The sequence below is a fragment of the Elephas maximus genome, chromosome 8, assembly GCF_024166365.1.
Source record: "Elephas maximus indicus isolate mEleMax1 chromosome 8, mEleMax1 primary haplotype, whole genome shotgun sequence".
NCBI lineage: Eukaryota > Metazoa > Chordata > Mammalia > Proboscidea > Elephantidae > Elephas > Elephas maximus.
Window position 1 is genome coordinate 26,237,013 of NC_064826.1, and position 14,804 is coordinate 26,251,816.

Genomic DNA, 14,804 nt, shown 5'->3' on the forward strand with positions numbered 1-14,804 from the left:
GGATGACTTCCGGGTTGAGACGCTGCTTTCCCTGTTCCGGAACCAGTCACTTCCTCCCGGGGACTTCTCTTTCCGGTGCGCCACACCTCTCGCGCGAACTGGGTTGACGTCACCTGCACGGCCAGGTGGACCCGCCCCCTGGGTCAATTCAGGGTAATAAAAATGGACCCCGTGCTCACGCCCCACCCGCGCGCGTGCACGCGCCCAGATCCCAGCGGAATGGCTCCTCGTCTGGGATGCTGCTTTCCCTGCTTTGAGACCAGACACTTCCGGGGATTTCTCCCTCTGGTGTGCCGCGCCACATGCGCGGACTGGGTGTGCGTCCTCCTGCACGAACGTGTGGGCCCCGCCCTGGGGTCACTTTAGGGAAATATAGTTGACCCCCCCCCCCCGCTCGCGCCCCGTCGGCTTCTCGCCTAACTCCCGGCGGGACGGCACCCCAGCTGGGACGCTGTTCTCCCCCCTCCCAGATCAGTCACTGCCTCCCGGGTGCTTCTCCCTCCGGCTGCGCCTCTACGCCGCCCGCGCCAACCTGTTAGACTTCCTCCCGGGATGGGTTCGGGGGGGAAGGGGTGGGCCCCCTTTCTGTGCCGTCTGCCCCCCTGGGCTCTGCCCCAGATCGGGCTCCGAAGGTCACCTGCCTGGTGCGCTGGCTCCTGGTTCTGAAAACAGTCGCTGTCTGCCCGTATTTGTTCGTTTTCCATCTCTAAGTCTGTGCTTGTTGTTCAGAGTTTGTAGATTGTTATGTATGTGATCGATTCCCTTGTTTTTCCGAGTCTTTGTTGCAAGAGGGATCCGCGGTAGCGTCCACCTAGTCCGCCATCTTGGCCCCGGATCTCCGTTTATTTTTTGATTCTCTGATTCGTGCACCGCTTCTCACAATCACAGGCTTTAAAAACTGCAGTCCATGTTAGCTGTGTCATTTAAATGTTTTTTTCTCCATACTCAGGTGACCAACAGCTAATGGGGTCGAAAAACGTAACCTACTCTCACCCATTTCTGAGCACCACATTAGACAGGGCTGTCCTCTATGGAAGAGCAAAGCCCTTTGCCGTGTAGCTTTTGAGCGGTTAAGGTTATTCTTAATTTGTGCCCTTAGGGACTTGAGAATTAATCGAGGAGGGAGAAAAGGCCTCCTTTCACAGTGCAGTCATTTCTTCTCTTTTGTGAAAGCCCGCTGCTCACAAGGTTTTTGTTACTGCTCCACCTTCCCTTCCCTGAAATGTGTCTTCCTGCTGTTCTTCTGTTTCTCTCCTCCAGAGCCTGCACTGTCTCCTTTGTTGCCCTTAAATGGAATTAATTCCGCTATTTTCTGAAGCAGTTTAAGAACATGATTGTTGTACATCTCTTATTGCAGCCCGCAAACTTGATATTTTCCTGCATCAGGGTACAAAATATCTTAAAGCCTGAAATGAAAGCAGCCTAGACTTGAAGACCAAGTTATCAGTGTCGGCAGCAAAACATCCAAGTATAGAAACAGCTTTGCTGAACATATTTTTACATCTGCTCAGTCCCAGTATTAGGGACTAGAACTTCAAATCTAGGATCCTTTGATTGTATTGCTTAGTTCCCTTTAACCTGGCTCCTGTTGCTGTCACCCGTTGGGTTTCCAAGATGCAGCTGGTGAATTCGAACTGCCAACCTTTAGGTTTGCAGCCAAGGTCTTAACCACCATGCCATCAGAGCTCTTTAATCTGGCTAGCTGCTGGTTATTCTCCTGGTTTCCTCTTAGATACTACTTTATTTTACCACTCTGAGCTTGATTAAGTAGCCCTCCTAAATACTTCATAGCAACCCACAATCATCAAGCATAAGCACCCTTTATTTTAATTACTTATTTTCTTATTTTTGCATCCCATTAGATTTGAGACCTCTTTAAATTAGAACATTTTATGTACATGGTGCCTAGTATACACTAATATGTAGTAAATACTCAGTAAATATTTGTTAAATGAATGGATGAGTACTGTAGGCACTATGAGATACACAGAAGAACTCCGTGGGAGATTTATTTATTAAAATACTTGGGGAGGAGTAGAATTAACAAACATAAAACATTTCTAGAACAACTTGGATCCCAGTTTCATTGCACTGAGGAACTAAAATAGAGGCACTGCTTACTTGGGTTTTTCTTTACAAGTGCAGTAGGATTTCATATACAAATTATACCAGTGGTTCAAACCATAGTAGTTAGAGGGATATTTATGAAAATGTAGAGTAACTTCCAAATGGAAGGATGGGAAGGATTTGGGTGTAGAATACATTTGGAAAAATCCAAAATATTTCTATATCTTATTAAAAATATATTTGAAAAAATCCAAAATACTACTCTATTATCTCTTATTAGGATGGGGCTAAAAACTTAGAGGGAAGGTCAATTTAAATCAATTTATTAGCTGAAAAAACTGCAAAGTAGATGAAGTGGGTATTTCATAAGGAGGTTATTACTTGGATTATCACAAATGAGATAAGTTACCAGCATGCAGAATAAAAGGTATTGTCCATATTACTGAAATGAAGAAAATTACATTTCATAAGGCCACCATGAGGAAAACTGCATGCAGTGATTGAGACAGACAGCAGTTAGGCTTTGGAATTGCATTGTGGAACTTAGCCTGTTGTTATTAGGTGCCATCGAGTTGGTTCCGACGTGCAGCAACTTTATGTACAACAGGATGAAACACACTGCCTGGTCCTGAGCCATCCTTGGTCCTGAGCTCTCCTCACAGTCATTGTTGTGCTTGAGCCCGTTGTTGCAGACACTGTGTCAGTCCATCTCCTTGAGGGTCTTCTTCTTTTTCACTGACCCTCTACTTTACCAAGAATGATGTCCTTCTCCACGGGCTGATCCCTCTTGATAACATCCAAAGCATGTGAGATGAAATCTCACCATCTTCACTTCTAAGGTGCATTCTGGCTGTACTTCTTCTAAGATAGATTTATTTATTCTCCTGCAGTCTATGGTATATTCGGTATTCTTCAGCAACACCATCCTTCAAGTGCATTAATTCTTCGGTCTCCCTTATTCATTGTCCAGCTTTTGCATGCATATGAGGCTACTGAAAATACGATGGCTTGGGTCAGGCGCACCTTAGTTCTTAAATTGACATCTTAGGCTAAGATTGCTTATTCCTTAGAACTTTTTAAAAGATCTTTGAAATGAGCATCAAACTTTAGTTACATTCTGAGGCCAGCCCAACATAAGCCTGTATCCATTTAAAACAGTTGACACTTTTATTCATAAGCATTAATAATTAAATGATAAAAACTTTATTATTGAGCTGTTTTCCTTTTTACAGTCCTTAATCAATTTTACTTAATTATATCAGTCCACTAATTAACAATATATTATTTAATATTAGATTTATTCTCTAATAATACAAATTAATTGTAGAGCTGTGGCTTCACATTTACTGGATTAAAAGTGGAACTGAGAATCTAAAGTTTTTTATGAAGGTTCCTAGCTCTGAAATGCATTCATTTTTGATTTGATCAGAAAATAATGCCATTATTTTTACAGTTGTTTTAAAGAGGTGAATTTGTGGTTTTCTACATAATTAAAAAAAAAAATTTTTTTTTTTTAGCTAATAGTAAATGTAGAAAAGTAAAGATAAATTGATGCTATAAATAAAAAATTCCTCATAATACTCTCATTCTAAACCAAAAAACCATCGAGTCGATTTCAACTCTTGGAGACCCCGTGTGTTTCAGAATAGAACCCAGGTCTTTCATCTGAGGCACCTCTGGGTGGATATGAGCTGCCAACCTTTGTTAGTAGCCAGGCTTTTAACTCTGCATCACCAAGAAACTCCTGTATTATGTGCCCATTTGGCTATTCTACATTCTTGATGATTTGTTCCAATGCAAAGAGATTCTATTTAAACTTTATATCCAGTGTCAGATGTGAATGGTTGGAAGTATGACATAAATTGGGCTACAGGTCCCAAAAGCACTTAACTATCAGCTAACAAATAACTTCCAACATCTGAAAAGTTAATAATGTGATCAACGTAGTCTTGTTTCTGATAAATTATAACCAAAGAAACTGAGCAGCTATATACCCTAAAATAGAAGAGCAAACAGTATGTTTTCACTGTGAAATTTCTAGGTGACACATCTCTTAAAGCTTTGGCGTGATGTAAGAGAAGCAGTGGCAGAGGACTTTCCATCATTAATGATTGTGCCAGTGTCCTTAAGTCTGCAGAGGACTTTCCATCATTAACGATTGTGCTGGTGTCCCTAAGTCTGCAGAGGACTCACTGCATCTTCTCTCTCTGGTCTCTGCATTCTTAGCTTGGGAGTGTCCAAATGAGCTTCAGGGCAAGCAGCTCCATCTTCGACCCACAGTTCAGGAGGTGGGCTAGGCTGAGAGCCACCGTGCCAGATTTAGAAAGAGAAAGTGAGAATCTTAGGCATCATCAGGAAGGCAGGAACACAGCACTGCTAAGATAGGGAAATGGAACTATTTCGCTGAGGGCATCTGCTTTGTGAGCTTGCTATAAATTTATTTTTAGAGAAAATCAAACCAGAATTCATGGAGTCCACTTTTGTTACATCCTAGGTCCAACATATTCAGGATTATCACAACTGCTGCACAAGTTGTCTTTAATTCGCAAGGCATGATCAAGACACACTCGTATACTCTCTGAATATAATTGAATCAGGCCAATAATTTTCAATACCATTTTAAATAGCACACTTGCTTCCACGGGGGTAATGAATTATTCTGTATACTCCTTCACCAGGCCATTCAACACACCAGTTAATATAAATGAGTAGAAAATCCTGAACTGCTCTTTACCCTTTAACAAATCAGAGAGCTCTCTCTCCCATATTTTTTTTCCTAAAAGGTTTTGCTTTTGCATGGCTACAGATTAGTCAGTTTATTAAATTTTTGTGATACTTTTATTCATAAAGGCACATATTTTTACTCATTAACATGATACTTAGGTAAACTACTTGAATAAACAAAATTATTTTTTAGCCTTTGATTGGTAATTATAAACTTAATATTGTTTTTAAGTGCTCAGCTCCGAAGGTATGGAGAACGCCTTCTGGCAAAATAATTGAGATGGATACGCAGTTCACCATTAGAGCCAGAGAACTGCACAACATCTATAAATGCATCACGCTGAGAAACCTCTCTCAGGATGAGAGGCTGGATGTACTCTTAACACTTAAACACACTGTGAAGGTACGTTGACGCTCTCTTAGTCCTGGAGTTCAGCTCACTAGCAATAAAAACATTAATCGAATACTAATGTAAGTATCTTGCATTAAGTGATTATAAAAATTATTAATGTTTACATAAATTTTAATTTTGTCAGTGGCTGAATTGGTTTTTTGGGTATAATTTGGGAGGGAGATGGTATATGCATTAATATTTATGTAAAAGTTCTCAAACCATATTTTATGCTACATAATAAATGTAAACATAGCACAAAGTAGATTGTAAAGTAAATATATTCTTATCTATGTAATGAATAGAAATATATAGCATGAGGTCAATACTTATTTCAAAATAAAACAGCAATTATTGTCTGCATATTTTATCCTTTTTCAGTGAAAAAAATTTTAGCAGTTTAAAAGCAACATCAGTATTTTAATCTTTTTTCCTTTATCAGTTATTGATTTCTGCATTTTTAATCCACTTTTAATGCAAATGAAATTAGTAGATATTGCAGGTCAAGTTTCCTGAGAAACAGACTCTGAGGTGGGGGCTTGTGTGCAGGAAGTTTACTGGAGAGAGCTTTCTGGGGTAACTCCTATGAAGCAGTGGAGGAGGAAGGATTGGGCAGATGAGAAATTAAATTACAGGCAGTCTCAGCAACGGCTTCAGCCAATCTCTCTCTGAAACTGGGAAGGCCCTGCAGAGTCATCCTGAATTGAGATAAGGGGGCCAGGCCTTTTAGGCTCCACATTGACCATTTACTAGATGCTGACTGCCTAGGTGTGGCCTAGGATGAGGTATCCATCTTTAGCAGAGAACAATTCTCAGAGAGGGACACAGTTGAGAGTTGTCAGTGAACAATGTACCAGGAGTGGGGAAATGAGTGCTTCAGGCCTAGAGAGAGTGATCTGGGCGGTACATGACAGCATCCACTACTTACTGCTGCTTGGATCCATTTGTTTCATGTAATAAATTTTGGGAGCAGCTCTTGTATTAGCGTTATCAAGTGTTTATTTAAAAGTACAGAAGAGCATTATTTCATAGTTACTGACTTTACCTCTGACTCCTCCATTCAAGGAAAAAGGCACAAAATAATATATACAATATAATTCCATTTAAATAAAATCTCAACAATAAGTAATACTAAACCATATTATTTAGAGATGTATCCATTAAAACCTATTGCCTTCAAGTCGGTTCTGAGTCATAGTGACCCTATAGGATGGAGTAGAACTGCCCCATAGGGTTTCCAAGGCCTGGTGGATTCGAACTGCCAGCCTCTTGGTTAGCAGCCATAGCTCTTAACCACTCTGCCACCAGGGTTTCCAAAGATGTATACAGAGGTAGTAAAACTCTAAAGAAAAATCAGGAAAATGACTACCATAAATGTCAATATGGGAGTTACTACCATAGAAGGAGAGGAGGGATTGTGATTGGGAAGGGACAAGGGGGTCACCAGAAATGTTGGTAATGCCCTGTTTTAGAGGCCTGAGTTGTATCTTCTAGTTCTTCTCTGGGCAGGTGGAGGAACTTATTTCTAATTTACTACTTCTGCCTTATTCGCTTAACTCTTACCTGGATCTTTCTCACTCAACCACGCTTAGGTTCCATTACTTAAGTAAAGAGTTGTTTTGAACTATAATCATGCATAAAAATGCATAAAATGTACAGTTTAATATATATTATGAAGCCAACGACTATTTAACTGCCACCCAGACCTCAAAATAGGATATTACTGACATTTTCGGTATCCCCTTTTCCCTGCCCAATCATGATCCTCCCTCTCTTCCCCTAGAAGTAGCTCCTGTACTGTCTTTTATGGAAGTCATTTCCTTGATTTTTTCTTTATAGTTTTACTACCTCTGTATACATCTGTAAATAATATGGTTAGTATTGCTTATTGTTGAGATTTTATTTAAATGGAATTATACTGTATATATTATTTTGTGCCTTAGTTCTTTTGCTCACCATGAATTTGTAAGATTCGAGTTCGTTTTTGTATAAAGCTGTAGTTCATTTGGAAACCCTGGTGGTGTAGTGGTTAAGTGCTATGGCTACTAACCAGAAGGTCAGCAGTTCGAATCTACCAGGTGCTCCTTGGAAACTGTCCTGTAGGGTTGCTATGAGTTGGAATTGACTAAATGGCAATGGGTTTGGTAGTTCATTTATTTCCATATATTAGATACTATTCCTTTGTATCATTAAGCCGTTATCTATTTATCCAACCAGTTTATTTATTGATATTTGGTTGTTGGTAATTTTTGGATATTGTGAACACTGTACAGGAATGTTTCTCTAAGGCACATATGAGCAGAATTACTAATTCACAGATTATGCATATCCTCACCTCTACTAGATGACACCAAAATTGTTTCCAAATTAGTTCCACCAATTTATACTCCTACCAGCAATGTCTCATTTCTTTTGTAATCTAGTTTTTGGTTTGTTTTGGATGGTAATTTTGAAAACTTAGTGATTTAAAAAATTCTGTACTGACTATTTTTTGTGGTTTTTATAGGAACATGAATGTAGACTGACTCAGGAAATTCTAGAATTGATTGACAGAGAGGTTGACCTTATGATGAGAGGAGTCAAATCTCATAATCTAGAAGGACTCAGGAAAAGAATTACAACACTCTTTCTTCATTATATCAAAACACCTCTGTTTAACCCTGAAGTTGCAAGATACCTTAAGGTATTCTACTTTTTTTCCCCTGTATTGCTTTCTCAAAATATTAAAATGTCAAACTGTACATTGAAGTATATTCCAATTTGCTGTAACACTTTACTTGGGATCCATGTGGAAGACCGTCTTATTGGTAAAATCTCCTTTGAATGATTATTTTCTATGTCAATAAACTGTTCGTTTAACTTCTGTGTCTCTATTTCCAACCTTGACTTCTTTCCTAAGCCCCGAACCAAATTTTCAATTGAATATTGCATTGTGTTCAATGCATCATGGTCTCTCATGTCTCCATGCTTCCAATCAGATAATAATAACATTTCCCAAGGATTTGAAAGAAAGTAACTCCAACGATACGTACAAAATGAATTAGCCTTTGAACTGAAAAGCACCTCTCCCTTAGGCCCCTCCCTCTCTCTTTTCACCCTTCCTTCTTGTATTGTCCCAGTTCCAGCTCATTTTTTAAATTGCTGAATACTGTTCCATTGTATCATGTGCCACAGTTTGTATATACAGTCTCCTATTGAATGACATATTAGTTGCTTCCAGTTTCTGATGATTATGAATATAGCAACTTTCAACATTTTTGATTTTGTATAGATAGAAGATTTCAAATCTGTTAGGTATATACCTGGGAGCTCAATGGCTGGATTGTATGATAACACTATTTAGCTTTGTAAGAAACTGCTAAACTGTCTTCCAAAGTCACTGTACCATTTTATATTCCCACCAGGGATGACTGAGAGTTCTTGTTGCTCCATAGCCTTATCGGCAATTGACATTGTCAGTTTTTAGGATTTTAGTCATTTTTTTTTTTTTTCAGTCATACTAGTAGGTTTTTTTTTTTTTTTTAGTAGGTATGTTGCATCTCATTATTGTTTTAATTTGCAATTCCCCAGTGACAAATGATGTTGAACATCTTTTCATATGCTCACTTGGCATCTGTATATCTTCTTTGGTGAGGTGTCTTTTCACATTTTTTGCCCATTTTTAGATTGGGTTGTTTGCTTATTGTTGAGTTTTAAGAGTATTTTGTGTATTTTGGATAGAAGTTATTTATTTGATATATGACTTATATTTTTCCTAGTTTATGACTTGTCTTTTTATTCTCATAACAGTGATTTTCTCAGAGCAAAAGCTTTTAATTTTAATGTGGCCTCACTTTGTCAATATTTTCTTTCATTCCTTATATTTTTGGTGTTGTATGTAAAATCTCATGAAACCCAAGGCCACATAGATTTTTCTCCTAGAAATTTTATTTTTTTGCATTTTATATTTAGGTTTATTATCCACTTGAGTCAATTTTTGTGGAAGGTGTAAAGTCTGTGTCTAGGTTCATTTTGTATGCATGTGGATTTCCAGCTTTTCTACCACATTTATTGAAAATATTATTCTCTGTTTATGGATATTGCCTTTGTCAAAATCAGTTGACTGTATTTGCGAAGGTTTACTTCTGTGCTCTTTATTCTATTCTGCTGATCTAGGTGCCTGTTCTTCCACCAATACCACACTGTCGTGCTTATCATATGTTTATAGTAAGTCTTGAAATTGGATATTGTTCATCCTTCAACTTTGTTCTTCTTTTTGAAAATTTGTTTGATTCTTTTAATTCCATTACCTTTCCATATTAATTTTAGAACCAGCTTGTCAATATGTACAAAAATCCTGCTGGAATTTCAGATTGGGATTGTAGTTCCTGTATAGATCTGGTTTAGGATAACTGACATATTAACAATATTGAGTCTTCTGATCTATGAACATGATAGATCTCTTATTTAGGCTTTCTTTGATTTCTTTCATCAGCGTTTTGTAGTTTTCAACCAGTAAATCCTACACATAGTTTGTTACTTTTATACCTAGGTATTCATATTTTTGGTGCTATTATAAATGTTATATATGTATATATTTTAAAGTCATGATAACCAGTTGCTATAGAGATTTGCTAAACTTACCTTTTTGTTTTAGGAGCTTTTCTGTAGATTCCTTGGGCCTTTCTATAGACATAATCATGTCATCTGTGAAGAGAGAAACTTTTTGTTTCTTCTTTTCCAGTCTGTATTTATTTATTTCTCTTTCATTGCTACAGTGGCTACAACCTCCAGTACAACACTGAATAGGATTAATGAGTCAGATATCCATCTTAGAGAGAAAACATTCAGCTCTTCACTATTAAGTACAATGTTAGCTTTAGGTTTTTGCAGATGCCCGTTTTTGGGTTAAAGAAGTTCTCTTCAGTTCATAGCTTGATGATCATGTTTTTGCTTTGTTTTTTTTTTTTTTTTTTTTTTTTGCTGTTTGTTTTAATGAATTGATACTGAACTTTGTCAAATATTTTTTCTGTTTTTATGGAGGTGACCATATTTTTTTCTTTCCCATATCACGCCATTTCGATAGTAATTTTTTACTTATTTATGTCTCCTCACTCTCATTTTCTACCCTTGAGTCTCCTAAGATAATGACATTAACAGCTTGGTGTATATCTTTCCTTCGTTACTCATGCAAACAGCAATTTCAGCCATGACTGAATTCAGTAAAGTAGAAATAAGCTAAATAGTTCTCTGAGCTCCTGGAATAGCTGCCGAGAATTCTTGCACTGAGACCCATGTACTTTTTTTCCTAAGAGTAACTCACATATTACTTTAATCTTAACCAATTATAAACATATTTTGAACCTTTTTATATATTTTTTAGTAGTGTGTAGGAAATCCTAATGGCTTAGTGGTTAAGAGCTATGGCTGTTAACCAAAGGTTGGCAGTTCGAATCCACAAGGCTGTCCTTGGAAACTCTGTGGGGCAGTTCTACTCTGTCCTGTAGGGTTGCCATGAGTCGAAATCGACTGATCGGCTATGCGTTTTTTCAGTAGTATGTAAGATATAGAGGATACAAAGAATGATCTACAGGGGCCTGGAGCAGGAGACAGGCACATAATAAACATAACAAAATACTGTAAAAAAGCAGAAGAAGGTCATTATGCCACCTGAATTCTCCAAAGATCACGTACTGGAGAAAGAAGTTGGGTTTTTCCAGTGCAGTGGGAAATAAGTATTTCTGTTATTTTCTGATTCTACAGAGAGGTCTAGGCTGGAAATAGACTTGGGAGTACTCGCCATTTGGGTGACATTTGAAGCTGCTAAAGTAGAAGATGGTGTAGCAAACGTGGAGATTTGGTTTTTCAGCTTCAAACAAAACAGAACAGAAAACGGGAAAGGTGTGAGAGCCCTTACAAAAAAAAAAAATTACAGACAAGTACAATTAAAGGAGTGAGAAATGACAGCTGATGGCAAAAACTGAGGCAGAGAACATTGCACAATCATCAAAAAACTCCATGTATGTTACCATAATACTGAAGCATGTGCCCATAAGGATATCCAAATAATAGTTGGTTAAATTATACTCTGTTTATGAAGAAAGGAAGTTGATAATATTTTAGAAAAATTTCTATCAAACATAATTAAAATGAATAGTGTTTTCATTCAAGAAGTGGTAAGTTTCAGTTATTTGGAAATTGTTCTACAAAGGGACTCGCATTCCTCAAAGATAAAAAAACCTCATTGCCGTTGAGTCAATTTCGACTCATAGCTATCCCATAACCAAACCAAACCCGCTGCCATCGAGTCGGTTCCCACTCATAGCGACCCTATAGGACAGAGTACAACTGTCCCATAGAGTTTCCAAGGAGCGCCTGGTGGATTTGAACTGCTAACCTTTTGGTTAGCAGCCGTAGCTCTTAATCACTATGCCACCAGGGTTTCCAGCTATAAATTGGGATTATTAAGGAAAACACACTTTTAATGTCAAATGATCAAATACATTATTTTAAATAACTTTTTCTAAACATCAATGAAATCCAACCATAACCTATTTTGTTTTTGATAGAATTTAAAGTTATTCTTCTGTTTACATAAAAACCTAGTCTATATAGCTCATGCCCTTATGAAAAATATTAATTAAAACAAGAGATTTAATGATTTTTCATGTATTTAGGACAAATCTATGGCTTTTCCTCTGCTCCTTCTCTTTTCTCTGGGAGACACTCCTTGTCATCCCAAACTACATGCTAGTATAAAAAATAATGTTATGGATTTTAGAAAGGAATGGCTCATTGGTGCATTTTTAGTTTGCACAGTGGGAGAAGAACTTGAGGAAGCACCACTACTACCACCACCGCTTCCGGGAAGATAGCCAGGACAAAGCACTCGGTCTACCATGGGGAATTCTTAGAGACTTCAGTTCTGTAATTCAGTTTAAACAGAGCTCTCTGCCCCCAGTGGGGATAGGTTATCTTCTTTCCTGCACAGAGTTTCAGATGGGCAGAGGGTATCTTTCCATAACCTTATCATTGCCTATCCATCTAGAAGGAGTGGAATGTTAACTGGTTTTCATGAAATTGGCTGATGTATTTTTCCAGCTTAATGCCTAGGAATTAGGAAAACAAACTAATTTGTTCAAGATAAGCTTAATGTGTGAATCACAGAAGAAGAAAAGAACCTGGAAATGTTGTCTCCGCGTTCTTTGATCATACCCCCAGATCAGTCTTATTTCCTCCAGAAGAATTGATTACTTTTTAAAAGAATATATTGTCTTAGCGCCAAAAATTATAAGGCACGCAACAATGAAGTTTTCAATAAATATTACTCTTTGGGAAGATAGAGTGTTTAGAAAAAGTAAAGCAGAGCAAAGGAGAAAGATGCAGAAAGGTAATAGATTTCAGCAGCAGTAAATAAGAGATCAAATGTTAAATATTTCAAATCCACCTTGGTTCGAGAAGACATGTGACAGAACATTGATGCCTCTTTCTTTTTTATAAAAACTAGTTTTGTAGTTTCACATGTCAAATCCCAACTCTGTTGCTGCTTGATCTTTCTTCTTGTGGAGACCAGAAATACTGATGCATAAAACAGAAGCAATGGGTTACATATATGCCTTGATTCAGGTTGTGTTGAAAAGGTTCATCATTCATTCATTCATTTGTTCATTCTTGATATTTTGGCCCATAGAGAACCACTGGATTGACTCTTCTCTGATGGTGTCCCTCCCCCTGCTCTAAATGTAGAGTTTCAAGCTTTCAAAATCTATCATCGAGCCCATGCAAATTTATTACTGTGATGAATGAAATAAGAATACTTGGTTCAGTGAGCTTTTATTTATAGGTGATTCTAGCTATTGCCTGTAGGAAATATTAATGCAGTATAGTATTACATTAATTGTACAAAGTTGTACTATCTAAACTGTTCTTAGTAAGTGGAGGGTTTTTCTTATCATTGGCAACCCAAAGCCTATACTTACTAATTTTTTTTTTCAGTCACTTAATTGTTTAGGTCACTTTATCATATATATCTAAGTGTTAATAAATAACAGATTTTTACATAATTTTCACAGAATAAATAAGCACTGCTTGAAATACAAATTCTATATAGAATAAGGGAAAAATATGACTTTAAAAATTGCTTTAACTTTACATCTCACTCTAAGATGTTAGCCCTCAGTGCTTTTGTTGGTTAGTGAGCGATCTGGCTTTTGTATCTATCTTTCTGTTTTTCTTACCGTTTAGGTACCTCAAGACCCACTGAAGTTTTATAAGAAGATCTACTTTTGCCACGGTTGCCAGCTCTATCTGCCGTCTACGGAGTTTTCCATATCGTCCACCTCACAGCGCATCTACCGATGTCGTCAGTGCAATAGCCTTGACAACGAGACTCGGAAGCGAGAGTCGTTTTTGAAGTACAAATGTTTATTACAACGGCTCTACTTTTCAGAAGCTGATTATGAGGATGATTCTAAAATTGCTTACCTGATGCAGGTATGATCAGTGAGGAGTGGCAGTCATGGGTGAGATATGTCTCTGTCACAGAGCTGTCTTCCAAGGGGTTGGAGTGGGATTATGTGAAGCATGTGCCTGTGTGGGAAACATTGCCCTTGGTTCCCTAATGGGGACAATGATTCCATTCATGAGTTGTATGGTTAGCCGTGTTCTAGGTATTTAAGTACTGTGGGAAGCACTGAGAGTACACTAGTGAGCAAGACCTTACAGCCTAGAAAGGCAGATATTAAAAAATATCCCAAGTTCCTGTAGAAACAAATATATACAGTGTTACGAAGAGGATGTAGTGGGCACTATGTGTGCATTACATGGAGAATTAATGTAATCTGAGGGCCAGAACAGGGTTCCTCAAGGAAGTGACCTGTATGATGAGATAAAAGAACGGGTAGGGGTTAATCTGGCGACCATGCTGAGAGAAGCCTTGCAGACAGCGGGAAGAGCGTGTGTGAAGGTGTACAGGCAGAAGGGGGGTCATGCTGTCGCAGGAGAGAGGATATGCTGTTCGGGCATTTTGGTTTTGGGGATTGGGAGATGGAATGACAGTGGAAAATGTCAGTGGCGAGGGAGAGGTTGAAGGCACAGGTGTATCTTCTCAAAGTGGATGTAAAGTGCTAAGGTCTCTGGAGAAAACAGGAATCTAACAAAGAAATGCAACACATGATAAATAAAAATGTGAACAAGATGCACATTTTGAATGTAGGTAAAAATATACGAAGTGTTAAATTTTAAAATTCTATGGATTTCTTTTCCGTAACAGCTGCCGTAGTGGTGTTGTGTTTTCTACCATCATGTAAAAGTTCGATTGTGTTAGTTGAGCTCAATATATTGAATTCCCTGTTTCTGAAACATTGCAGACACTGATGGTGACAAGATTTAAAAAAAAAAAAAACTTTGGTAAATTGTGTAGGTTTTTGTCAACTGTATTTATAAAAAAGATTCCAGCTTTCTTACCCAAGCCTATGAAAATAACGGTTCTTTTAATACATTTTACAAACTTACTCCTCTCTGGTGATTCTAAATTTATTTATGCAGACCCTATGATAAAAGTCATTTACAAGAGTTTTAGCTAATATAAATTAAATTAAAAAAAGTTTTAAGTACTTATTTATTTCATTTCTACATTTTACCC

General features: G+C 37.7%; 1 protein-coding gene across 2 annotated transcripts in view; it reads left to right on the forward strand.

The window, feature by feature from the left end:
• Window positions 1-14,804, forward strand: part of IQUB (IQ motif and ubiquitin domain containing) — a 109,084-nt gene that overhangs the window by 44,849 nt on the left and 49,431 nt on the right. For both annotated transcript variants that reach the window (XR_007518388.1, XM_049893134.1), the window contains exons 9-11: window positions 5,024-5,194; window positions 7,689-7,865; window positions 13,406-13,654. Coding sequence is in view for 1 of the 2 variants with exons in the window: in XM_049893134.1 (XP_049749091.1) it covers window positions 5,024-5,194; window positions 7,689-7,865; window positions 13,406-13,654 (597 nt within the window). In the remaining variant the exon portion in view is untranslated. The remainder of the gene's footprint in view (window positions 1-5,023; window positions 5,195-7,688; window positions 7,866-13,405; window positions 13,655-14,804) is intronic.